The sequence below is a fragment of the Falco peregrinus genome, chromosome 9 (assembly GCF_023634155.1).
Source record: "Falco peregrinus isolate bFalPer1 chromosome 9, bFalPer1.pri, whole genome shotgun sequence".
Lineage (NCBI taxonomy): Eukaryota > Metazoa > Chordata > Aves > Falconiformes > Falconidae > Falco > Falco peregrinus.
In genome coordinates, this window is record NC_073729.1 from 4098253 (window position 1) to 4124906 (window position 26654).

Consider the following 26654-nt stretch of genomic DNA (forward strand, 5'->3'; position numbering starts at 1 on the left):
AGAAATTTTCCTTCTGATAGTGTTGGCTGGAAGCTTGGGGAACTTTTGCCTTCCTCTGTAATGGGGTTCTGATTCTCCCTGTCAGCCTACATCACCCTGTTTTCTTCAGTTCTGTTTCTGTGGAACATATTTTAGTGTTTTGAAAACTTAAGCATTTCGCCTTCCTAAAGTCCCTTGGCAGGCCATACAATTTCTCTCTATACAATAGGCTGTAATATACCAGAATGCAGGATAAAGTGGTTACTTGCAGCCTTGGTTCCTAGGAAGCTATATTTAGATTTTCTCAAATTAAGCTAAAGGCAGTACGTTAAGCCTCTGCTGGCTTTTAATATTGGAAGGGAATTGCTTCTGTAGTGGAAGTATATCGTATTTACAGAGAACAGAGACATTTAGTATGGTTAAACATACATATTTGTATTGTTGTTCTAAGTGTCTTCAGTGATAAAGTTTTATTTTACCCCCAAGACATTTCTGGGATGAGTTAGAATTTCTGTACGCTGTGAAATGATAGCCTAAATAAGAATAGTCCTTTGCGTAGTTCATAAATCTGATTTATTTCTTTGGCATTTTGTCTATTTAGATAGTTATCTTTTATTAGGTCATTGAATTAACTGGTGCAATTAACTGTCTCTTGCTGAATGATTGCTTGCTAACCAGAGAGTATTTGAAATACAGACTAGGTTTTTCAGTATCTGGTTCAAGGATAGATGCTTTTAAAAAAACTGATAATGGCATGAAGAGCTGGCAGCATGGAGTGTCTAATGTCTCTAACTAAAAGGTAGTTGCTTTATGTGTCTTTGTCTTAGTCCATCCAGTTGCGCATAGAGCTTGCAAAAGAATTGGGCACTGGAATATCCATCTGGGAACTGGGACAAGGCCTGGACTATTTTTATGACCTGCTTTAAAATAAGAGATGATCGGGAAAAGACTTTATTTGCTTCACTGAGACTCCACCTTCAATAATTTGGGTAGCCTGCAGAGGTGATTTTTAAAACATTTTTTGTAATTGATATTGTATCTGTATTAAGCTTTCATTTTTTCCAATAAAAAACCTTTTGTGATTTGCCACAGAGACATGTTTGTTCGTATCTGGTAAAATTGAGAGAAAAAAACCCGAAAAATCCAGAAATTTCTTTTAAAGCTCCTGAATTCAGAGTCATTGAAAATAGACCAACATAGCTGGGATGGTGTCAGAATTGAAAATATTTTCTGAAATGTTTTCTACAAGAAATAAAATGTACAAGTTGGTGCCATCTGATCAAGATTTCAGGCAGAGACCTCTGAAACAGTTGCTGGTCATAACCAAAGTAACTGAACAAATAATTCCATCAGATTATGTCCAGCAAATTTAGTATCTGCTGGACCCTCTGCATCTTGCTGACTTCTGATAAGGTGAGTCAACATAAAATGTTGTGGCAGAGACCGGGTAGATACCCTTCTGTCAAGCTGGTAGAAAATCCAGCACTGACAAGCTAAACTGTTAGTTCTGGTTTTCTTTTCCTTTTAGTAAATTCCTTAAGTAGTTCAGTCATAGTAGTTTCAATTTAGGACATGTTTCTAAATCAGTTTTTGTTACAGGCCATGCTCTGTGATTTCTCCATTCTGCTTAGTGTCTCGGTTTACAGTATTTAGCACTAGTGCAGCATGCATCAGTGATTAGCTCGTGGGAACTGTGATGTGTAGCACCAAAAGCTTTAAAGATAAGGCTGGATTTCATGGATAGCCCCAACAGAGAGAGCTCCAGAGCAGCTCTGGCAGGTGGTCAGTGTCCTTGTGCAGGACGCTGTTGTTCTTTAGCTGTACGCGTTGGTGCTTTTGTTTCCACGATGCAGAATTTTTATGAACCCAAAAACTGTAACAACCCATCGGTTTAAAAACAAAGCCAAAAAATTGTGTCTCTGGTTTTTGGTTTTCAGTATTTATGTTTGTAGAAATACACAGGCTTCAAGGCAGTTTCTTCTAAGGAAACTAAGGGGTGCTGGGAATTTGATGAGGGTGTCATTGGTCACCAGCAGAGACTCAGGCAATAGCTCTGTGCTCCCACTGGTGTTCTTCTTGTCACTTACAGTTGTCACAAAGATAACTGCACTTTTCTGTTTGCATCCACCCTTCCCAGTAATTAATCACAGTGGGGAATTTATCTGCTCCTGCTGTTTTCAGCAGAATAAATCCCAGTGTAATCCACCATTGATTAAAGAACTATTGATCTTCACCTCTCTGATTTAGTTCTGGCATCTCCCAACTTCTCACATTGCACAAGTATCCAGCAGGGTTTACTAATCAGGCTTCTTTCTTCCATAGCATTAGTAGGAAGATAATTTGCTACATGAATCCTTGTGTTCTATTAACTTGAACTTTGTAGTTCATTCAAAAGCAATCTAAAGTCACTCTGGCAATGGTATCTAGAATAGCACAAGAATTAAATTCTTTTACACTGATTTTTCTACTTTCAGTGGTACTACTGAACCAGAATGTCTGAGAAAAAAAAATCTGTAAGAAATGGAAGCAGTTATAAAAATAGATGCCATTTCAGATCATATTAGCTAGAAGGTAGCTTTCTAAACTGGGTGTGGGAAAGAAAAAGGTATTTCATTTTAGCTTCTTGTTTCCTCTCTAGAAAAGATATATGTATTTTGTCACATTTTTAATAATATTTTTATATTTTGTGATGATTTTCTGTGAAGTTCAGGATTCCTGTTTGTCTGTGAGTACACCTATGTTAGAAAGAAGTATCTTTCCTATCCTTACAGATAGAATTAATATGTCTGTGCGTCAAAAAGATCGGAGTAACCCTTGCCTCTATCATGAAAGGTAAATACCAGGTGAGAAGTACATTGTGATTTTGAGCCATCCATGGTATAGAGGTGCTTGAGACCGACGTTGTTGCCTTTTGGCTCTAAAGGCAAAACATGTTTGTTGTTCTAGAAATAATATTCCACAAGAAACGAAGTTGGCATAAATTCTTTGTTGTGAAGTTCTCTGTTAAAAAAAAAAAAAAAAAAAAAAAAAAAAAAAAGAGCACCAGAAGGCGTGTGAGCTCCAGAATGAATGAAGATTGGCTTCTGACGGATTGGTCTGGCATTCGCTTTATTTTTCAGTGTGTGGGAATGTCTTTTATTAGATATCAGAGAATTCACAAAGCAGTGTGCCATCAGCAAGCCTCTGTGAAAACAAGCTGCTTTTGAAATTTTGCACCTCACCGCATGTATGCAAAGATGACATAGGAGAGAGATGCTGGTATGAAAGGGGGTTCTGCAGAGCGTCTGTTTTCATGACTTTGCCTCAGGCGAGTGGGGGAAACTGAGCAAAGGGCAGAAGGTGGGTGGGAGTGCTGGGGTGGCACTGCTGGAAGGACCATGGCAGGTGGCTTTCATTCCTTCAGTTCAAAAAGAACAGAAAGTACTGATTTACAAGGCAAAGAAACATTTATTGTTATTATTATTATTATTTAATAATAATAATAATAATAATAAAGTCTGTTTCTTCTTCCACGGAGGCCAGAACCCCTTAAATGAGGTACTTTCAGAGCAAGGCCAAATATACTGCATGTAAAGAAGCGAGGGTACTACTGGGGAGGAATATCTGATGTTCCTATTAAAACAGTTTACATCTAGTGTAGTGGGTGGTGAAATGGAAGTGTGTTTATTTCGACAGAATATTTCATCATTCAGTTTTCTAAGATAAATTTAAGGGGGGAAAAAAGCTATAGTCTATAATCTAGTTCTGTTGCAAGAAAGAACTCTGTATATTGGGGTAAGATCTCAGGTGCTATGAATATAGCAAAGTATCATATATAGCAACTATATAGCAAAAAGATATAGTAAAGGTATCTTGGAGTTACTGAGCTTTCTTCCAACTGAGCTTTGCTCTTGTGTTTCCCCATGTTTTATTTTTTTGTGTTAGATTTATGCAGGGTTAAGATAAATACATTTTAATGCACAATTTCTATTGCGTTCACTGGGAAAAAGAAAGCTGAGAAAGAAAAAAGTAGCTGAGTCTGTTGCAGTTGGGCTTTGATATGAACCTGTTATTTTTATTGTCAGTTATTGTCACACACATCATTTTAATAGTTAGCAAAGCGTTTTTTTCGTATTTGTATACCTGATAAGTGGAGTATCTTATCGAGACACAAAAGAGGACATACCTGACTACTTGCAGGATAACATGGGCCATACTCCTGGGATAACAGCATCGCATCTTATCTCAGGAAATGTGTCTATTCGGGTAAGCATATCTGTCTTGAAAACTGGCGCTGCCATAGAGTCTTTGTAATCAGAAACATTTTTAAGAGAGTCTTGTGGAAAATAAGTTGTTTACCTTGTCTCATTGTGAGATGCTACTTCTTCAAGGAAAATTGCTTCAGTACCTTATTTTATAGTTCCTTTTTGTTATCATATGTGGGTGTCAAACTCCAGAATTAATTGTAGCTTCCAGGTAAGAAAGTTGGGAGTGAAAGAGAAGAGGTAAGGTAGACCAAAGGATGACAGTAGAAAAACAGCTTCTTTAAGCACTTCTTAGTTCCAGAGAATTGTTGAGCGAGTTGTGGCAGTTTAGTGTTGTTTATGGGTGTGGGTGAAAATACAAAATACCTTTTCTGTTTCTGTGATGAACTACTAGTGGTAATTATTTTTAAGAGTGGGGGTGGTGTTTCGTGCATACTTCTCTGCGGGGATTGCAAAGTTAACGGATGTTCATAGGATCTGTGTAATTACAGTGGCTCCCGATTTGGGGACATGTCTTTTGAAGTTTGCTGTTTTGATTAATACACAGTGCAGCTGTTTGACTTCAGTTAAACAAATGGCAGCACAAAGCAGATGGATTCTGCCTCTGCAGCTTGAAGAGGTTGCATGTAGCTGTTTCCTGAAAATCTCATTCCCTCAGTGATCTCTTTTTTTATGCAGTAAGTGCAAATTAACTAAGCCTGAATTGGTGTTTTGTAGTCTACCAGACAATCACTTTGATAATCTGTCTTGGGGAAAACTGTATCTTTTCATTAGAAGAAATTTTTTTAATATGGAAAATAACTGCAATAGCATTTGAGTAACATTGCTTATTCAAAAAGTTGCAAATATAAATAACATCACTTACCTTTTTTGCATTTGAGAATAAAAGCTGAAATATGCCTTTAAATGTATTCTATTGGAATGAGAACATTACATCAAAATGTTATTTTGCAAAAAAACATAGCTGAATGGAATCTAAGACTTGAAATTGAAAAAAATTAGTTGTTTTACATTCCTATTATATCAGTTACCTTTTCTGGATATATTTTAATGTTTAGTTGGTTACAATGTAACTTAAAAATTATTTTAGAAAAAATACTGTAGAGAAAACTGTGCAGTATTTTCACAAAAACAAACAAAATGTTTCTTACAAGCTTTTAATGAAATGAGCTCTTTATTCTGATTTCCAGCATGCTGGAACCAATTCTCCACTCAACTGCTGAGAGCAAAGCAGAGGTGCCCTTTTAAGCTGCCTTAACACGGCATGTAGATTGTCATATTTTGATCCATCCATTGTGTGGAGTTTAAATAAGATAAAATTTAGTAATTGTCTAGGAAGGCAAAACATAAAAGAAACTAAAAAGTTGCCCCTCTGTGTCTGAATTCTCAGCTGGCTGCCCAGGTGGGAGCAGAACTTAATCACAGGGCATTACACTGCCCACCTGTTCTTTCAAAGAGGGGTAGTGAAGCTCATGTGAAAACGTTCAGTGTAGATAAGCAGCATATTGACTCTTCTGGAGCCTTCCTGGCTCTCCTAATTTCGTTTTCCAGAAGCTGCTAATCACAACAGAGCTCTGCATGGTGGTAGAAGGGCTGAAGAGCCTTCAGATTCTAAATCGCATGTGATGTGTTCTTTGCATAAGCGACTTGCTGTGAGGCTCACTGGATTGTTGTGTTTTTCTGCAAATCCAGGCACAGTTTCGTGGAGCAGGGCTATCTAACGTTCCAGCTCTGTTGTCTTCCGCTGTCTTCAGGGGTTGCCTGACTGATAGACCTCACCTTCCTCAAAGGTCAGTGTGCATGACACAGAAGTCAGAAGATTATGGTGTTTCACCCGTTTCCTCCAGTATGTGAAGTTGGCACGTTATGGTTACCTTTGCTACTCATCCTACTGAAAAAGGTGAGATAGAATTTTGTTTTCCTTTGCTTATTGCGTACATTTGCAAATGCTGAAGTAGCTCAAAAAAACCTTACACGCATCACCAGTTTTCATTACTTTTTTTATTCTTCCTTACAGTCTGCATTTGGGAATGGTCTAGGTAGGCCTGTTTTCTTCCAGCACACCAGTGGAGAGCATATACCCTGCTCTGTGTGCTCTTTGCTTGCAGTGGTGGAGAATGGGGCTGTGCCTAAAATAGCCGGCAGACAGCTACTGCCCGCTGTAGGAAATGATTTAGACTGTGTATATCCATTTTCACCCAACTTTTAATGTTTCTTCTCTGTGAGCTCATGTGGGGCAGAAAGGTTAGGTTGCAACATGCTATTTGACTATTATGACCGGTTTTGCAACCCTTTTGTGTTTTCCTTTGCTCCTTTTGGAGGCTGAACAAAACAAATGCTGTGAGTGGACACGCTTGTATATATATCACAAATAGGTGAAGGCTCAGCAGCAGCAGCGTTCTTGTGCTGTGGAAGTCGGGGGGAAGATGCCTGGGAGTGTCAGTGACCGTGACCACACTGAGAGAGAGAAGGAAAAAGTAATTTATATCACTTGCAAAGCTGACCCCTAGTCCCTGTGGTTACCACAGTGGTTCTGTGGCAGGTGGCAAAGCTCAGCCCTGCTCGCAGCAGCTGCCTCGGACTGATCTCCCCCTTGTACGCGAGTGTTGCTTCAGCTGCTGTGATGGGAGCTTTTGTGTAAAACAAGCAGCTGTGGCGTATTTGCTGTGCTATTTCGTGTCCTTCTGTGAAAAACCTCTGTACTAAAAATCTTCTTCATTTTGCTCTCATGGAAAAAACTGGCTAAGTGGAAGCCGAAGTACCTTTGTTTTGCACTAGAGCTGCAGCTAGTGATGAACCAGGTGGAGGTGTTTGCAATAATTAACGCAGACCGGTTCTGCTAATGCAAGCAGACAAATTGTTTCTTCCTATGTGGCAAGCACCCCTCTTCACGAATACGTTCTGTGCATTGCAACTGTAGGTACAACTTCAAAGCAGTCAATTTTTTTAAGTCTTTTTTTATTATTATTTTTTCATTTTTTTATTGAGACCAGGTAGCTTTCTAATATCATTAGCTGGAATTAACTTTTGAAAGCTTTCTGTTCAGTGATGCCTTTAGAATCACAGCACTAAATGGGCCTTTACATGCTGCTTCCTGCTTTTTAACTTGGAACTTTCTATTAAAATTAAATTGCTTTTGCTGTTAGCTTGGAATTGTTTTAGATGGACTTTCTGTGCCAAACAGTGGGCCGCTATTTTAAATTCTATCTGATTCCTTCTTTCTTTATCAACCCCGACACTGTGGCTGACATGAAGATGCAGTTGCACACAGGAGATTGGCTGAGCTCGTGCCCTGAAAGCCTGGTTTAGGAGTTTATTGACTATTTAAGCACTGAGGGTTAAATTATACCTTTAGTATTTGCTTTAGGATTTGGGATTACTGCCTTAGATACAAGAGGAATTGGGCAATAAGTTTTAAGAGTCTGGGGTTTTACTGATCGAGATTTTTCAGATGTTTGAATAAGAGAGTTTAAAAAAAAAAAAAAAAAAGGTGGTAGGGAGACTCTTCAGTGTTCCCAGAATGAAGACTTTCCCGTTCTCTCTGATACCGAGTGATTAAACCTTTGGCATGAGGAAGGTCCCAGTTTTGTGTTCAGATTTCAACTTCTCCCCTTCGCAGCCGCTGTTGGGCTGACCTGCCTGTGTCTCTTAAGGTGGTGGGCAGGGCAGGAGAGGGAAACAGAGTGCGGGGAGCTGCTTGATGGCGATGAGAGGGAGGGAATGGCACAAAGCAACTTGCTTTCGAAGAAAATGCACTTTCTCCTTTTCTCCCTCTTGTAGCAGCAGCAGAGAACCAGACTTGGTAAACAAAGCCCAAACCCCTGTGTTCCCAAGATTGCCCCTGTGTGGTTTTGAGCCTTGTCTGTCTTGGAGCCAAGGAATATGAAATAGTTTGGCAGAGTCAATGCTGTATCCTTGGCATATATATTTGTAAAAAGGTTCTGTAAGGTTACTGTTTCGATGGCTTCTCCCAGTGCTTTTTGGCAGAGAATTAAGTTACTGAGTGAATTTTGCAGATGACAACATGAATATTGTAAATAGACATTGCCTTCCCAGGCATATTGGCGTATAATTTGAATTTCAAGTGTGTGCAGTATTAAACTCATTTATCAGGTGTATGAGGAGCCTTTTCCTTCTCCCTCTCAGGAGCCCTTGGTTGTTAGGGGCAATAACTGCATTGAAAAAAAAAGGTAGGCTTCCCAGAGTAAAGCGTTAGAAGAGGGACCGGTGTTCCAAAGAGCACGCAACCTTAAACAGACCTGGCAGATAAAGGACGAAGGGGAAACAGAAGAGAAAATTACTTTTGCGGTGTTGGGTAGTAAGTCTGGCACAAAGCCAAAGGGGAGCCAAGGTTTCCTAATCTCTCTCCCATCCCCTGCAGGCTAGACCCTGCTGCTGGTCCTGAGAAACCCAGACAGGCCGGAGCAAAGGGGGGTCTCTTCCTCGCTGGCACTGGGAGGGTCTTCTCAGGATCGCTGGTTGCAGAACAACCTGTTGGCAACAAGTTGGGGTTGGGGTTGTGCCGAAGGAGCGGAGCATGCTGCTGCTGCTCTGGGTGATCCTGTGAGAAGGGGCAAGCTCCCTGTCCGCTGCAGAGTAAGGGAAAATGGGTTTTTGTAGTCCTGAAATCACCGATTATATACATTGAAGGGAGATCAATGGTGGTTTAGTCCTCTTGCCATTAGCTAAATTGTTACTGCTGTGATGTGTCGACGTGGGAGGCTTGGACACAAATTATACAACCAACGTGATCAAGTTAGTGCCACTTTATTAAGGGATACACAGCAATTTATACTCTGCCGGTGCTATTAATAGACCCACAGCAATTTATACCCCCAGCTAAAAATGCACACGCTACGCAGGCTTTGTTGTGTAGAAGGTGATCGGTTAAAACTACTCGTTCACACGCTTCCACCTGCCCTAGGATGGGTCCCGGTGTGGTGCCCACACGCTGCTCGCCCCTTGTGCAGGCATCCTGTTTGTCCTCATCTTTCTGTCCAACTCTCTTATCTCTCTGCGAATACCCAGTTTCTCTGTCTCCCTTGGCCTTGCACGTGTCCTTCACAACACCTGCAGCTTGTTACAGCTTCGGCCTGCTCGGCCTGCTCCTACAACAAAGTTACTTGGGCTGGATTGCTCGTAATATGTCCCTTGTCTTCCAGCCACTCCACAGTGATGGGGTGTCTTGTCTGCACCCCAACCCCCCAATATTTGAACATCTTTTGCAGCATCTTGGTACTCCTGGCATTTTTCATGTTACCTGGATAAGCTGGAAAAAAAGAAAAGGATCTGTAGTGGATCATGTTTGCATGGCTGACCTTGTGCTTTTTAATCTTGCTTGCATACGCGCTTCAGGTGATCCGGTTCTCTCCTTTGATGGTGACTCTGTGGCCTCTGTGTTTGTGTGATGTCTGAGTCAAACTGCTGCTCAGCTTTCATTTCCAAACTGGTTGTAAGTGAAAGGTTTTGTGGTGTTTTTTTCTTTTTTTTTGGCCTGGCGTTCAAGCACGGCTGGTATTCAGGCACTACTGATACTTAAAGATTCCACAGGCCCCATTTCGCCACAGACTTGTGTATCTGGGAGCCCATTTGTTTTCTGGGATTTTTGTTGTTGTTTATGATTAAAACAGAATTTAGCAGCGCAGCTGCATTTTGATTGCAGCTCTTCTAATGAATCTCAAATGAAAACATAATCCTGCTTCATCTCCTGCAGTTGTGTTGACTTAGTGAGAGTGGGAATCGGAAGAAGTAATAATGCCTTTCCCTTGTCCTGCAGAATATTTAAAACCATTGTTTGGAATGGCAGACTGGATAGGGGTTCTGAATGATGGAAAGGAGAACAGAGCTCTGCTGTGAAGTTGTATAGCTCAGCCAGTTTGTATTGATAATGCTACTTTTGTAAAAATACCCTTTTGCGTTTTAAGGTATTTCCACTGGCAGCATCAAATAACTCACTTGGGGCTTTTCTGGAGGTGAATGGCTGTATCCGAAAGAAATTACTTCTAATTTTAGAGCAAACCTAAAATAATGAAAGCTTTGCTTAGTGAGAAGCATACCACAGTGCAGGTGTCAAGCACTTAAATTTGGGCAGTTTCTTCATGGCGATGGGGTGATGTCACCTGGGCTGACTGTGGCCACTGACAGAGCAGGAGGGGAACGGGATGACTCACTGCACGTGAAAATGTTTTTGAATTTCTGATTGTATTGGCGTGGTGTGTAAGCACAGCGTGGAGCAAGCGGCGCTTGGTAAGCCCTCCGAGTCCTCTGATGGTGTCTCTCTCCAGCACTTTTCTGTCACTGTACAGCTTTGCTTTCTGTCAGACAGTAAAAGGTGTGATGCTTGGCTGAAAGGCAGGGTCTCGTAAGTAACCCCTCAGATGTGCATCATCCTGAAGAAGGATGTTTGGTTTAGTTTCAAAATCATCGGTGTCCTGATAGATGTCTCATCCTTTTGCCGTTACTGTGGGAACAGTGGTTGTGGCAAGGCGAACTGGGCTTACCTATCAAGAGGAGATTATAAAAGAAGCGTTTCAGCTTCTTTCTAAATGAATTCATTTTATTTAATGTTTTGTGGATTGTTCTACACACTGTCAGAATAATTTCTTCCTGTGCTTATGTAAGTAACACATTATTTTTCTTCATACTACTTGGTGCTTTGTTTTGTCTGTTAAGGTGATTCTGTGGTTTTTGTTACTTCTGCATAAAGAAACATTTGTAAGCATGGATAGTGAGTATTTCTAAGGACTGTTCTTCAAAAATAATTGTTCTAAGTATGGAATAAAGCATGAACAAACTAAGCTAGTGCACACACAAAAGGAACAGTTAAGTGGAAGATCATTTTGTCACCAAATCTGCAGTGGTTTCAAGGACTGGTCTGTAGGTCTTGCAAAGGCATTTAAATATTGTTTGTTTTAAACTAGTGACTTTGCAGACCTTACCATTTCCCTGGAATGGTCATACAGGCCACTAGTGGAAGAAGGACAAAGATTCCTGGAGTTCTGGGTAAATGTAGAAACCACATTCCTCTGGGCTCTTGTAAAAGGCCATGCTCTGCTGTAATTCAGGACAGCTTCTGAAATGTAAACCTGGAGGTACTGACGTTCTTGGAGTTGAAAAGCTTTGAGGAAGGGGACATGGCAGGAGTACATCACTGAATTGAGTTTTGCATATAAAGGAGTTAATACACGGGCTGTGTGTGGATGAATACCGAACGCTGCGGTGGTTGTAATCCCCTGTTAATAAAGGGATTGACTTGCAGTACAAAACGACTTACATTGTTCTGCATGCTCTATTATCCTTTCCAAGGGGTTTGAAGCCTTGGGTGTTTTCTGGCCCTCGGTACCCCCTTACCTCATTGCAGTACCCGCAGAACTCGTTTTTATGAAATGTTAATCGTGGTCCTCAAACGTGAATAGTGAAGTACTTTGTCCCGTACTGATGGGCCTGTAGATGACATGGGTTAGGGAAACATGAAGCTGAGCCTCTGCTGAACCTCTGGCCAGATACATCCAAATGATAACTTTGCATTTTGAGCTTTGACAAAATCGTGGAAAAAATTTGTGAGTGTGTTGGTTTTGCAACTACTTTCTTGGGTCCACATATAAATATTGTAAAGGGAATGGCAGTGCCCACACGCTACCCATGTCGAAGTGGTGTCCTCCAGCACAGAGCAGTGTCTCCACCAGCCTGTGACAAGGTCCCTGGCAGCAGCACGCTGGAATAACCTCAGGCAGCTGCTCGCTGTTTGGCTTCATCGTGTTTTACCTCCGTTCTGATTCATCTCTAGGTTTGCATGCGTACACCCGCACTCTTAAGCTCCTTATTTCTTTCATTTTTTGGCAACGTCCAGGTTTTGCCCCTGTGGGTGTAATTCCTCTCTGATCGTTGTTTGATATCTGAGCCTGTCTGGATTCTGGAAAGGGAAATCGGGTTTGGATTTCTGTTTGTAGAGGAGCTGCTGTGGCTCTGACTGGTGGCAGAGGGGTTTCAGCGTGCCAGCCGCAGAGCAGTGGTGACGCTGCACCGAGCAGACCTGGCTGCAAGGAAACCTGGGTCGGAGGAATGGGTGCAGAGAAAGGAGATAAAAGCCTTATCTACCCTGGGAACGTCTTGGTCCCTCAGACAGCGTAGCAGGCCTCACTTCCCACGAGCTCACCGGGCTGCTTCAGGGGCAGCAGGGCTGCTGGCACTACGGATCTTCCCTCTAAGAAGCAAGTGGGGTTTCAGCACCCACGTGGGTGCTGCCCAGCCCTGTGCCGCAGGAGACCTCTCGAACAGGACCCTTTCTGCTGCTGGCGGTTTTCCTGGTGACTGTCGGTCTTACTGTTGGGTCCAGCGGAATGCCTTAACAGCATGAGGAGCTAAAAGTCTCGGCTGAAAGCTTTCCTGGTTTCCACCACCCCACCCCGAGTGGTGCTAGGTCTGAAGTGAACCAGAAGAGGAAAGTAATCCATCTGACTTGCTGCCCTCCCTTCCCCGTTAGGTAGAAAATGATTTTTCAGAAAAACTTGTATTGGATACATATCCAGCTCATGCATTTCAGTTAGCTTTTGCTTCGAAATTGGGCTTTCTTGGCCGTCAGGCTTTTAAAAATAATATAATGGAAAGTAGCAGAGATCAAGCATTAGATGTGCTGCTGGTCCTGCTGCCTTTGCCCAGCCATTTGTCTGTCTCTTTACGTGTAGCATTTCCCGTCAGCACTAGCAGTGTAGCATGAGTCCTGCTGTGAACCTCTTTTTCATCGCTAAGCTGGCACTGCAGGGCAGGAGAGACGGGAGCTTTTCTCCTTCAGGGGTAAGTCCTGTGAACCCTGGGGCTGGGGAGAATGTGACAGCGGGGACATGCGGGCTGCTTTAAAATGAACGGCTTTATTCCACGGTTCTCCTGCCAGCGTGGGGACATTTGCCTTGATCCAATACTACAGCGCATGTGTATATATATTTAGTGAGAAAATGTTTATCTTCTGTGCACTGTGTAGGATTTCTCAGTCAAGCAGAAGTACTTAAGATTAAGACCTTAATATTTAATAAGCTCTCTATTGTTAGAGAGTGAGTGAAGCTGCCAGTGTGAGATTGGGCTGGCAGCTCAGTGGATTAATGGAAACATAGAGCAGGATTTAAAGGCCCTGAATGATAATCTTTAAATATGCTTAGGCATTGTGGTTGTGCAGTTTCCCTGGGGAATCATCATATCCCCTGCTTCAAAAACTGCACTGAAGACATAACTGAAACTACAGCCCAACCTTGGCTGCTGGCAAATCTGCTTTCATTCCTGGGGCTTAAATTCCTTCTGTGTACATCTGTACACCCCGAGTGTCATTCCTTGTGGGTTTTCATTTTGTATTACATTGTTGTCCCCACAGTTACACACGGACCTGAAAAACAAGAGTTGCAGAGCTGAACAAGTTTCCTATCTGAACAGAGGTAGGACTCGCTTAGCCTTTCAAATAAGCAAGTGTTGCTATTTGAAAATACCAAAGTGAAAATTAAATGATGTTGAGGCTTGTGATATGTGCTCTCGATAAGGTAGCCAGAGGAAATTTGAAAAAGACTGCCTCAGCTGGCTGCTTTTTTTTTTTTTTTTTTTTTAAATAAATTTCCATCTGTGAAATTCCGTGGTGTCTCTGGATCATGTCACCCATTTCAATAGTACTTCATTCTCTGTCAGAGATCTGAGCAGTCTCACTGCAGTGATAGTGTAGACACTATGTGATGCGTTCTGGGATATCTTCAGACAAATTGAAAGGCTTCAGAATATTTTCATTGTAGAGGATTTGCTTTTTCTTACTCACATAAGAACTTACTAGTCTGAAAGGTGTCTGGACTTGGAGTTGCTTTACTTGTGTACATATTTCTGGGGATTAACTCAATTTTAATTTAATTTGCCACTTCATGCTATAAAGCTCTCAGGGAATCTTTAATTTTCAGTGAGAGCTCACTAAATTAAAATGAAAATGAAATAAGCTTGCATCATCAGCCTGAGCATGGCAGCGCTGTCGCAGATTTCTGTTTCTACTTCACCAGAGCTGCTTGTGCAAATAAGGCACCAGGGCACTCTGTTGTTTGGTGCTGGCTCCGAGGTGGCTGAACACCCTCTGTGTGACGGCGCAGGAGTTAGGAGAGCTTTTTCACTTGCAGGACGCTGTGCTCTGTGTGACCAGTGACACATCAGCTATGACATGCTGAGTTCTTTAAAATGTCATGGATCTCAGTTTTCAGTAATGTTTAAATTACAAATAAATAGAGCCCTACTGCTCCCTGGATTGATCTCCTGTGAGACTGGAAGTACTGAAGGTTGGAAGATATAAGAAAAATCAGTGTCTATACCCCTTGTAACTGTTTGTAACATCAGAGTTGTGTCCTTTGGCAGCTTTGGTCCCACAGCACCTAGGAGGGGAATAGATGGGACTGCAGTCTGAAGAGGGCAGGGAAGCAGTCGGAACAGGATGAAAGCTGAAAGCAGGATCAAGGAAAAATGGCGCTGAACGTTTATGTGCATACCTCTGACTTCTGTCCCTAGTGGGGTTGGTGACTTCCCCCCTTCTCCAGGTGCCAGCCATCGGCTGCAGTGCTTCCTCTGCTCGGAGGCTGCCCGTATGGCTGCCGCGGTGGGAAGATGATGACCGCCTTGAAGGGATGGGCTGGTTGCCCCCGGTTGCAGTAGCAGCAGGTTATTACAGCTTTTGTCACACAGATCTGTATCACCGCGTGCTGCTGCGGAGAGGGACTGCTTTAGTCCTAGAACTGGGGGAACCACCATCAACACAGAACTCAAACCCCCCAAATCTGCTAAATCACAGGGACTAGGAGGAACAGTTTATAGAGAGACCTGCTACACCCCACAGCCCTGATTCAGTTCTGGGAGTGCCTCTAAAAGAACACTGTGTCTGCTGTGAACGAGCTGACCGTGTATTTCACGGGATACTGCTCTGGTTTTGTACCTTACAGTGGGAACAAGGGTCTGCTCCGGTGCCAAGTGCTGTCTGCCCAGGCCTCTTGGCTGTTTCCAACCTTCTCCCATATTTTTCATCTATGTTTTTCCTACCCATCATAGTTTCCCTTTTATTTCCTCACCTTCCCTGGTGCAGAAGTCTTGATAAACTGGATTCCTGTGTCATCCATAGCAAAGACTGTTTGCATTGGAATGTTCTAGTTCTGAGAAGAACGTATGTATGTAGATTTTTGAATGTACATCAACTCTTGTTTCCATCAGGAACAAGAGTGTGATTTGTAGGAGGCTTGTAATTTGCTAGTTTTTAATGTGATAATTCTTCTTTTAAACCCGCAAGCACTTATTTCAAAGGACTTTTTGATAATGAGGGTAACCACCTGCGATGCACAGTTAGGAATAAGAAGGTGTTTAATAGGGAAGAACTTTAACGCACGGACTTCACAGGAAGGAGATTTAAAACTTCAATTTTTATTAGCACCAAATATCAAGCAAGTTCCATGACAACAAGCTGTACTTCCAAGCTGGTGAGTTATTTTGTTCAGGGAAAGTGAGTTGGTAATTAAATGACACATCAATTCAGCCTATGTACTCCCTTGTGTTTGCATTTGCAAATCCGTAATTCCTTCGGTTGCGCACAGGTCTCGGTTCACCGTTTCTGTTCTTCCCCCCAAAAGTAGGAGTATTTTCACCATGAGGTTCTCTGGCATCTCTCTTCTCAAGAAGCGTAACTTAGCTGCTCACCAGGGGAATTGCTAAAGCACCTCTGCCTTCTAGGGGGAAATATTCCTGTTTCTTTTTCTAACATACTTGTGTCTCCAGTTCCTGCAGCTGAGCTCCCGCCATGAAGAATTTTCCACAATAGCTTCACGTGTAGCTCCATGCTTTCTCTACTCAAGTAATGCCAACATGACTTTCAAATGACATTAGTACAGGTGGGGAGGGAGGAGGGCTGCGTGGTGCCCTGAGGATTATAAAGAAGCTTTTAGTGACTTTGACTGTCACGAGTGATCTGGTAGAGGCTCACAGAGTGAGAGGAGGGCTTCCAAGAAAGCACTTGAAGCAGCACCAGAAGTGCTCTTTTCCTGGAGTACTTGCAAATGCTTCATCTTAATTGAGTTTGTAAACGGCTTTGAGTCCCTTGGGGGGAGGATTATTACATTCCTTGAGAAATGAGAGCCTGAAAATGAGAGAACTGAGAATTGACCCCTTTTTTTTTTTTTAATTTTGTGGAAGTTATCTTGGACAGTTGGCTTGCCGCTGTACGGAATGTGGGGATGCACGTGCTGCTCCCATCACCTCCGCAGCGTGTGGATGCATGTCAGCATTTCAAAAGAACAGTAGTGGCAACATTTCTAGGCTAAGGCATTTTTTTAGTTCACTATTCTGGGTGCTTATTAACCAAGCTTGAGGTACAATATCAGAATCAGTTAATTGCATCTGTGGATGATACAATAACATTGAATAAGTTTCCCAGGTAAATTGGGTTAAAAGAAAAAGAAGGAAAAAAATAATCCCTGCGGCATGAGTCTTTCTGGAGAATGCCAAACAACTAGAGCATTCTGCTCGAGAACAGTGCTCAGCCGGCCATCTGCAGGCGTGCGCCGGGGAGAGGGGGGCACTGAGAGCAGGTCACCCGTGGTCACCAGCTGTGGACACCAGCCGGGTCTGTAACCAGCCTGCCAGGAGTCGCCTGGGTGCAGTACTTGTCTCTGCTGTGTAGCGACTATGGTCTCTGAACTCAGTGTCAAACCTGAACTTCGTAAAGCCTCGTAAGAGGTCTGTCCTTGGGCACTTAAAGACAGAAAATGCAAATAACTGAATCCCCTCGGCGTTCGGCAGGCTGGGACCTCGCTTAGCCAAGTGGCCCTGCGCGCGGGGGGGCAGGTTTAGGTGGTACGGTAGGGGTGGAAGGGCTGCAGCAGGGACGGGCTCAAGCTTTACAGCTGAGGATGGGTGTTCGTGAGGGAGGGGGATGACAAGGGGCATCTGAATAGATTTTCACAAACCAGTTCCTGAAATCTTTTTTTTTTTTTCCTATAGTAATTTTTAGTATTTTCAGGATAAATGCTTTACACCTGAAACTCTTGTCACTGTCCATATAGAAAAATAAGCACACAAGCAATGCACATTACAGTAGTTTTTTATGCTGGAATTTGTTTTATATAGATTTAATTATATATGGTTATATATTTTGTTGGCTGTGGTTTGAATTCTGTGATATTCTGTAATAGGAGTGCCATGGGAATGTAAGGGGATGTTTAGTGGGTAGGGATCCCATCCTTTCGCGTGATTTCTCTCACAAGAACTGGTTAGTCTCTGTTAAGCAATTCTGTAGTAACAAAATGTTCCGCCTAAACAATTTCTGCATAAAAGATACCGAGGAGTTGTTTGAGAAACTAGTTTAACTGGTCAGCCATTTCTTCACTAAAAACCCAAGCATTGCAAGGTGACTTAGGGGCCTCTGTGTAGCTGTCTAATGCACTGATGTAGATTTGGTTGTGAATGCTTCCTGGCTGTTGCGGGAGGGAGTGTAAACTAAGCTGTTCTTAGGTCAATAAACCCCACAATTTCTAATGAACACACTAATGTACAGTATTTCTATGGGGAAGCAGTTTTACTGGGGGGAGGAGGGCTGGGGAGAAGCAAGACCTAGGGTAAAATCACCCACGTGGGCAACTGATGGGATTTCAAAACAAAGAAGCCTTTCAAATTGCACTTGCTAGGTGAGCCAATAATGATAGATTTTTTTTTTTCTTCCTCTGGTTTGTTTTTTTTTTTTTTTTGATGTACGGGAAAGTAAGAAACACTGGGCGCTGTATTTTGCACTTCTGATGTGTCAAGGCAAAACTTTGGATGAAGTTTCATAGGCTACCCTTAAGTCTTTTTGAAAATTATCACCGTGCAGCCAAGACGGTACTTTGTATTACATGGCTAGTACAATCGGCTAAGCCTGGTACTCCCAGGTTGCGCTAAGTACACTTGAGAAAAATAGCAGGATGTCAGATGGAGTACTAGGTTAGTTGTTGATTAAAACAGAAACACCTCTGCCAACATGCAGTTCAAAGAGCAGAGACAACTGAACTAGGATAGCTGCGGGGGATGGGGGGGGCGGGAAGGTACACTGGGCTTAGTTTTTTGAAACAATGGGATCCGGAAAATCAATAGCATACTCTTATTACCCAGCTTCAAGCTTCAGTGGAATGACAAATTAGGCTGTAAAGGTAATACAGTTGCTCTGTGCCCGTATATTTCTGTAAGAATCATTAAGTTAGCATTCCTGAAATATAGAATCAATGGTGAATAAATGAAATTGAAAGGCAAGATGTTACAATTTATATAAGAAGGGCTCTTTTAAATGTATACAGCATGATGAAATTGTGATATTCACTACTACAACGTGAGACCGAAGCGGAAAGTTTCACAAAGTTAGAAAGGTATTGCAGATAGATGTGGTTAACGAGACCATCTAGTGGTACAGTTAATGGGATGAAGAAAATTCAGGTAATATAAACATGCCTGCTGAACTGAGGGAGTTGTAAGAAACTTCCACCAAAGGTTTGGGTTATCCTTTCTGAGGTTTTCTGCAACAACCTCTAAAACCTCTGGGTCTCCACGTTCCGCCTGCGTCTGCCCTTCCACTTTCAATGGTATGTGCCTGTGGTGGCATTCTGAACGCACCCAGTTCAGAGGCAATTTCATTTGTGAAGCTGTTGGACCCAAAGGGTGCAATAAATTCTATCGGAAAAGGCGGTGTTAGACACTTCAGACAAGACACCTGGCTAACCAGAGCTTTTTCTGCCCTGATATAGTGGGAGTTGCTAGTTGTTCCATTTTAACACAGTCTGATGTTAATTTTCTAAGTTTTTTCTATGTAGTTTCTGAATCTAAGCAACTACCTCAGAAAAAGAGAAGTCCTTTTGTTTGAAAATTATCAGTAACAGACAAATTCTAAACAGAAAATAATTGATTTCAGGTCTCGGTATTTTATTACACTGTAAACATGCTATCCCAGTATTTTCTGAATTGTTATCAATTTATCACATAATTTCAGGTTGCTCTTAAGAAGAAACAGAAAGCGGTGTAAATTTACCTGGGAATGGGTGAGCCAATTTAATATTACTAACAAAATCTATTAAGGAAGGATAGGTCAAATCAAAGATAGGTAATGAGAAATGATAAAAAAATATGCTGTGTATTTCTTTTAATTGCATACACTGTGTGTGTGTGCAATGTATATACTCACTTTATAGCTTGTGTAGTTGATTATAAAGAATACAAAAGACATTCTGTTGTAAACTTTAAAGACTATTTAATAACTTTTAAAAAATAAAATGTATATTTTAAATTCTGTTCTTTATATGAATGCACAAAAATGTATCATTGTAGTTGCAGCAACAAAATCCAAAGAATGGCGGAGACCTGCCCACTGGGGTGAGGTACCGGTGACAGCCTAGGAGAATTCACAATGGAATCCAAACAAAACTTCCCAGGGCGAGTCCTGACTTGTTTCCGTACTGTGAATTGTCTAACTCGGTATCTATGAGGATCATTCACACTTAGCAAGAATCCTTGCAGATGAAGTTAATAAAGAGTCTGATTTTAAAATAAATGCCACCATCAGCTGCTGGTTTCTGTTGCTTACCTTGGGTGCCACATCTATAGCACAACAATGGAGCTAAGGGTAAGGGAATGGCTTCGAGTGTCTGTGTGCTGCCAGCCTCCTGCCCTACCTGTGAAGGGGGCAGAGGCAGCAGGGAGCCACGGGCACTGGAAGATGTGACCAGTTCTTAATTATTTTGGGAGACGTGAGGGGTTTGGGTGGATTCACGTAGCAGCCGTATTGCTGATGCAAGATAAAATATTTTTACAGCTTCCGTGCGGTTCCTTCCTCTCCATATTATAAACCATATAATGCTGCATTCAAATGGTAATTATTAAGTGGAAGAATAAACCTTTACAAGCTTATATTATTTGAGGGGGAGGAACAAAGAAGTATTCATAGAACAGAAACTGGGGTGAATTTCAGTGATTGTGCACTAGAAGATGTAGCGCTAAATAATTCTGTTGCGCAAGCAGTAAGATTTGGCTGCTACTGACAGTTACAGTACAGAAAAATCAACCATATTCTATTAAATATATATATGTGTGTGTGTATACATATAATTGTGAAGATGAAAAGCCACGCTGAATCGACAAGGTGAATCCTGATGTTGCTGAATTCAGTAGGTCCAGCCATGCACCCTGTGCCTTCACATCTGGTTTTTAAGCAGAAAGAGCAATGAGTATAAATGAGGAGTGCTCTCCTTCAATGTCTTTGTTGCCTTTGGTTCTGTCTTAATGTAACTGTATCAAGTCCTCCTTCATGTGTAAAAAAAGAAGTGAAAGTAATATAAGACTTTAGTAAAAGTGACAAAACGCTAATGGAAGCAATTGGAATGACTTCTGTGTTGCTCTGCATACATATGATATAAGCAGCCTTCTAAATGGGTATTGTGTACTACAGGGTATTTAGTTATAATCACCCAGTTCAACATGTATGCATGATATGGAGCTATCTTTTTTTGTTTTTTTAAAAAAGTATTGCTGTTACCTATCACAAAATATTCTGACTTCGTCAGCAAAGAGAGGATGCAACACTTTTTAAAAGAAAATGTAAGTCTGAGGCTTGTTACATGCAGTGTGTTCCGAGGTTTGAAATTGGATTGGTTAATGCTTTAAGCACCATAACATCTGTTTGGCCTGAAGAGAATTAATAACATCAAATATAGAAAATAGTCCAGTTCAAATTATAAACAAGTTGTAGTGCCATCTCAGTTGGCAGTGTAAGGGTACTTTTCTTCTAAAAAAAGAATCAGCAGCAATTTGTGGGTGGGTGGGTGGGTTTTTTTGTGTGGTGGTAGGCGTTTTTTTGTATTTTTTCTGTGGGTTTGTTTTTTTTTTTTCCCAGCAGTTAGTGCTGTTTGTTGCAGTGACTGGGATTTTCAAGTGAGTATTGTTTATGCTCCCTATAGATATGTGTTTTTGAAAACCAAGGCGGTTTATCTTGTTAATTTAGGTTAAAAAAACCCTAAAAAGTTTAGGTTTCCACCTAAACTGTGGAAAGTGATTAGAGGGAACCACAACGTGTGACTTGTTTTCAGTGTCTCTTTCTCATTTTGTTTCTTCTGTAGGTTTAGCTGAAGTGTAGGAGTCTCCTCTGAGAGCTCAGCACATACTATTGGGAGACTCGCAGGATGAGGGTTTGTGATCTCTCCCCTCCTTCCACCAGCATCAGGCAAATTGATGAGTTTCCCTCTGCGGGAGCTCTGCTGCACAACGGTTTGCTCTTATCAACTGAGCCATCATCAGCCTGCTGTCTCTGTGTTAATTTTTAATGGTAGGGATCACTACAAATAGACTTGTCTACCTTTTATCTTTCTTAAAAATCAATGTTTTATTAATGTATTCATCACTGTTATGCTGCTTTTCAGTGTTGGAAACTCTAAGCTGTCAGAAGGAGCACCTATGTGTACAAACTATAAACCAGGGCAAGAACTAGCGGAACATCTATCCTGGAGTCACGTTTTATGCAGGTAAAAAAGAAACCGAGTGGAGAGCTGAAGAGCAGGACTGTTGACCGGTCTGCCTGGGCTCAGGAAGGAGGAGTGAGCACTGAGGCTGTGTGGCTGTAACACCAAGAGTAAGTCTCTTGTTTGGGGTTTACAGAGCACCTGTGTGTGGGCCACTCAGTTTAACCTTTGTCTTGAGGTCTGTTAGCATTTGTCAAGGCTCACTAGTAAGGCAGGAAAATCCTCTAGTGGTAGTGAGGTTGCCGTGGCAGTGGGTGGGAAGCCACATAAAATGCTCACAGGTAACGCAGCACCTTCACCTGGGCCTGCACAGCGGAGTGCCCCGAGCTGCAGCGCTTGGCGCATAAAGGTGGGGGGAAGGTTCTGTAAGATGCTCGCTCTTTCACACACCGGCCTGTCCTAAGCACTTCCCCGCAAAACATGGAGTAGTTTGGGCCTGAGGGTGAGAAGACTGCAGGAAATCAGCAAAGAGGGGGAACCTCCCCCCAAACCTAAGCAGCGAGAATAGTACTTGTCAGTGTAGCAGGGCCAGAGAAGGGTAACTCACGGCGTAACCTACGGTGTGAAGGAGCTTGTCCTAGAGGCTGGGGGGAGCACGTCCAGCCTTACCGCTGGGAATCGCCTTTAAATCAAAGTGAGCAGGAGCAGGATGGCACTTAGCAGGGCCTGCTGTTGTAAGCGCTGCGGGCGGAGGGGAACTCCAGGCCAGCCCGGCACAGCAGGAATAGCTGCACGGAGCTTTCTGGAAAACAGGGCCATGGGGTGTCCCTCTGCTCCGCTGCTGGTGGCCAAGGGCCCCGAAGGCTGGGGGAGCGGGCCCGCTGCACTGCTGTGCCCGTTCCATGGGGTGCTCCAGCTTCTCCCTGTCACACGGGCGCTCCTGGGGCCACTTGCTGGTGGGGAACTGCTTGTTTAACACTGGGAAACGTGGTTCTTGACCTCAGGGCTAGAAGGTGTGCACCAAAGGACACTACGTATGCTGCTGCAGTTACCAGGGCGTGGGGAAATAAGACAACTGGCGCCTGTTCCCTGGCTGAGGAACGTATTTTTGCAGAAAGTGTGGGGCATGTTCCAGCCAAAGGCCGGACAGAGGGAGATGGGTCTGAAAAACAGAAATGAGAAGTGACTCCAGTTCTAAGAGAGACTGATGTGCCTTGGCTGTTGTAAGTGTGCAGCTGGGGGAAAAAAAAAAAAAAAAAAGAAGCTAAGCATAAAAACATCTGAAGTCTTAATAACTCTCAGAAAAATGAGCAATGTGCAAAAGATTTTTTTCCTCAGCAAGGCAAACTGTATCATACCTGCAGATGATGATATCCCAAAGTAAATTAATGAAATGGTGACATTGAGGGAAGGAACAGCTGACAGCTTTGTACAGATCTTCAAGTGTGGAAATGAATGATATTTTTTGGCAGACTAACTTGAAACGGGCATGATAAAAAATAAAGTCATAGTAGAATGACAGAGAGAGCCCACTCACAAGTTGTTTACTGAAATGAAGATACAGCTGAAAGTAATTACTTGTTTCCCAGAGGTACAAGTGATGGTGCCTCCTACAAGAAATAATATTCGGTTACTTCAGTTGGAATGTAAAATGGGATAGAAAGGTTCCCTCTTTCTGAGGTCAGATGCTGGGTATTTTCACCTCCTTTCAGAACAGTATGTGTAGACGAACGTAATATATATTACATATACAGTCAACCATCTATATGCCACTGGCAATTAATAAGTGAGACAATGTCCAATATTGTTTTCCCTTAACAGCCAGATCTCACTGTACAGATTCTGATTAAAAGCCTGACTTTGCAACGCGTAAGATTAAAAATACTCCTTTGAAAGAACATATTTCTGAAGATGATCTTCTTCTGGCTACAAAATCATTGTGAGACACACTTGGAGGCAGGGCTGCTTGATCTTGACATTTTAGCTGTGTGCAAACTGTCGTGAAATTACAATTGCATTCAGTGCTAGCTACTCTGTACCTTCTTTCCACGCTGAAGAACTACTCATTGCGTATGCCCTCTCTTCCAGACCGTGAAGCGTGGGAAGGCAGCCTGGCCGGTTTCGCAGAGGTTGCCTCAGTGTGAGCTTTTCCTAACATCGGTTTGCAGGTTAGCCCCTCGTACGCAGCCCCCTTTGCCTTGCCCCAGGCCGTGGAAGAGGAACCATTGCTCTTTGGAGGGTTTCTTCTGTGTGAAGACAAGGCTGCTTCTTACCTGTGCCAGTTCAAGTACTGACTTTTTCTTTTCTTCCTCCTTCAGTGAAGTGGGGTGATTCACAAAATCTTCAGAAAGATAGCATTATACACAGTTTATAGTACAAAGGGGGGAAAAAAAAAGGTCAGATGAATGAGCATGAAGGAGATTTCTCCTGTGTCCTTTGGAGGAGGAGCAGAAAGATTGGGAATGGTATCTATGCACAGTAGGTGTCTGCCTTGACTACCTGACAATACATGGTCATTGCAAAGGTGAGTCCGAGAATCTAAGAGGAAAAAACAAACAGACAGACAAATGTTTTTCAGCAAGTTAAAAAAAATAAAATCACCCCTATTTATTGAATCTAAAAAAAAAAAAAAAAAAAGAGAGGGAAAAGCATGCTTACTTTAAAAAAACAAACAACCGTGTTTTGTTCACACACAGGAAGACACATCACATGCTGCTTTTCCTGCTGGTTCATGTCCTCGTTCTGTTCCTAGTTTGCGTCTGCCTTTTGTCCTTATCTGTATTGCTGTTTTACAGAGTGAACAATGAGAGCACGGGAGAGTTGATTTCTCCACGAAAAGCTGCCACCAGATACTGGGAAGAGGTATAGCGAAAAAAAAATGTTTGGCTGTCTTTTGCTTGAAAATGTTTCAAGCAGGTTCATCCCTGACCCGGAGAAGGTGGTGGGGTACGGTACGGTGCTGTTCCAGGTCTGTGTGTGCACAGGTCCCTGTGGGGGAATCACTGGAGACTGTCCATGCATTAATCATAACCATCAATGCCTCATCAACAATGCATGTGTCTTGTCTACTCAGCCTATTAAAGAGAAGCAGCAGGAAGGCGGCGGTGGTTCTCCCAGCCCAACTACTGACCTGCTGTGCCACCTCCGATTACTTCATTAGAAAAGGGGATGAGGAAGAAAGTCTTATTTTCCTTCCAGTTGAAGTACTTGTATGAATGTACTAAATGGTTTTTACTATTCCTTTGCAACACCACACTGTAAAAATTGTCATGGAAAAAAAGATTTGCCAGGGAGCAATTTTTTTGCATGAATTCTATTTTAAGCACTTAATTTGACCAATTCAAATTTAGTCTTTACATAACTAAGTAGTTCCTATTAATGAATATTTTGAAAAACTATGTAACTCACATACTACTTTATTTATAAAGAAAAATAAGCGGTTATAAAGCTGTTATCTTCTTCCTTTCCCATTCCTCCACAGTGAAATAAGATTGTTATGCTTTGGTGTGCTGTTTTACAGTGAGCACGTGCCTTTTTGGAAGTATCCCCTGACCGCTGCCTTCTGCTTCCCAGCAAAGGAACACCTTCAGGGACAGCTGCGTAATAAAATTTTGTGACTTATTTTATAATTGCAAGCATGCATGACTGAAGATTTGCCTGCCACATGTGCTTTGTGTCCTTCAAGTGGTGTCACTGTATGGTTCTAACTATAAGATCGTTAACATGAAAAACAAAAGCTATCACATGCTTAGGGCCAGAACAACATGGTAACAGCAACAACAGGGGGAGTCCCATTCATTTCAGGTGACAGTGCATCAAAACTTTTGTCAATTAGATTCAATCATGTAGCACAGCTAGAAATCTTTTGTGTTCTGAGGTGTTTTCTTTGTATTTTGCAGCATTTACTAGGAATATTAATCAGCATTTTTTAATTCTGAAGTGTTTTCTCCCATGCGAACTAGTTAATGTGTTAAATACCCTAAATATAATCAAGATCTATGAGACAGCCTGACAGAGGCTGCTGGGGTTTAATGTATCTTTTAAAGACTCCCTAAATACTAAATAGTAGATGCTCAAAAGCTGTTTTTAAAAATACGGTAATATATTAAAAACAGTCTTACATTGTCTCTCTGCAATGTGATCTTCCTGAGTTTATCTTTTCTCCTAAGTATATCTGCTTACTCTACTGGAGAACAAAACCCCAAACTCCACTGAATTTGGGCCTGGGAGGAGTCAGGCATTTGCATTAATAAGTTGCAGCCAGTACGTGACATGCGAGGAAGACACGTGCTGCCATTCTGCCTAATCTGACAACAATCCTCAGTAGGAATATGAGTGGAATTCTGATCCCAGGCTCTCTCTTGCTGCTGCTAGTGGTATAACTACACAATTAAACCCCCACCATTTGGAGTTAGATGGTATTAGCTTAGCAATGCCATCCTTTCTGCATATATGTTGAGTGTGAGAGAGGTGCAGCTTGAAACTAAAGCTCTATCTTCGCTACATTTGGGAATGGGACTTTGGGCCATAAATGGAGGGGCTGCCACAGCCGGAGCTCCACCACAGCCTTCGCTTGCCCATCCTCAGCCTAAAGTTTGTGCCATTGGGGCTACACTACGGCCATAACCAGGGCATGCTGGATTAAAGACACGGGTAGGTAAGAATGAGGGACGAGGCACTACACCGATGACTGATTCCTCTCTGCCAATCTTCCCTAATTGCCCTGTGGTTAGTAGAAGAGGAGCATGGTTTTATTGGCAAGATTGAGTAATGGTAACAACATCCTAACTTGTAACTTACACTAGGATTGAGGGTGGAGTTGAAAACTTAAGCTACCATTAGGCTGTCTCGAAGTTAGATATTTAGCCGAGGCAGATGATCCTCTCTGGAGAGCTACTGGACAACTACAGGTACCCTAAGAGGCAGCTCACCCTGACGAAGGCTTCTGTCTTTGGAGGATGGGGACTACCTC

The 26654-nt window shown here is 42.3% G+C and overlaps 2 protein-coding genes and 2 long non-coding RNA genes across 16 annotated transcripts in view; 3 read left to right on the forward strand and 1 right to left on the reverse strand.

The window, feature by feature from the left end:
- CHID1 (chitinase domain containing 1) overlaps positions 1 to 1070 on the forward strand; it is a 127473-nt gene extending 126403 nt beyond the window's left edge. For all 9 annotated transcript variants that reach the window (XM_055814219.1, XM_027785032.2, XM_027785029.2 and 6 more), the window contains one exon: positions 807 to 1070. In XM_055814219.1, the coding sequence (XP_055670194.1) occupies positions 807 to 905 (99 nt within the window). In that variant the 3' untranslated portion in view covers positions 906 to 1070. The remainder of the gene's footprint in view (positions 1 to 806) is intronic.
- A 19730-nt stretch (positions 1071 to 20800) lies between these two features.
- LOC114011839 (uncharacterized) lies at positions 20801 to 22959 on the forward strand. The gene is made up of 2 exons (XR_008748787.1): positions 20801 to 21549; positions 21644 to 22959. It is a non-coding gene; the product is annotated as an uncharacterized LOC114011839 (long non-coding RNA).
- Positions 22960 to 22989: 30 nt separating this feature from the next.
- TSPAN4 (tetraspanin 4) overlaps positions 22990 to 26654 on the reverse strand; it is a 436791-nt gene continuing 433126 nt past the window's right edge. For all 5 annotated transcript variants that reach the window (XM_055814222.1, XM_055814221.1, XM_055814220.1 and 2 more), the window contains one exon: positions 22990 to 24220. In XM_055814222.1, the coding sequence (XP_055670197.1) occupies positions 24152 to 24220 (69 nt within the window). In that variant the 3' untranslated portion in view covers positions 22990 to 24151. The remainder of the gene's footprint in view (positions 24221 to 26654) is intronic.
- LOC129785166 (uncharacterized) lies at positions 24023 to 25809 on the forward strand. The gene is made up of 2 exons (XR_008748789.1): positions 24023 to 24544; positions 25203 to 25809. It is a non-coding gene; the product is annotated as an uncharacterized LOC129785166 (long non-coding RNA).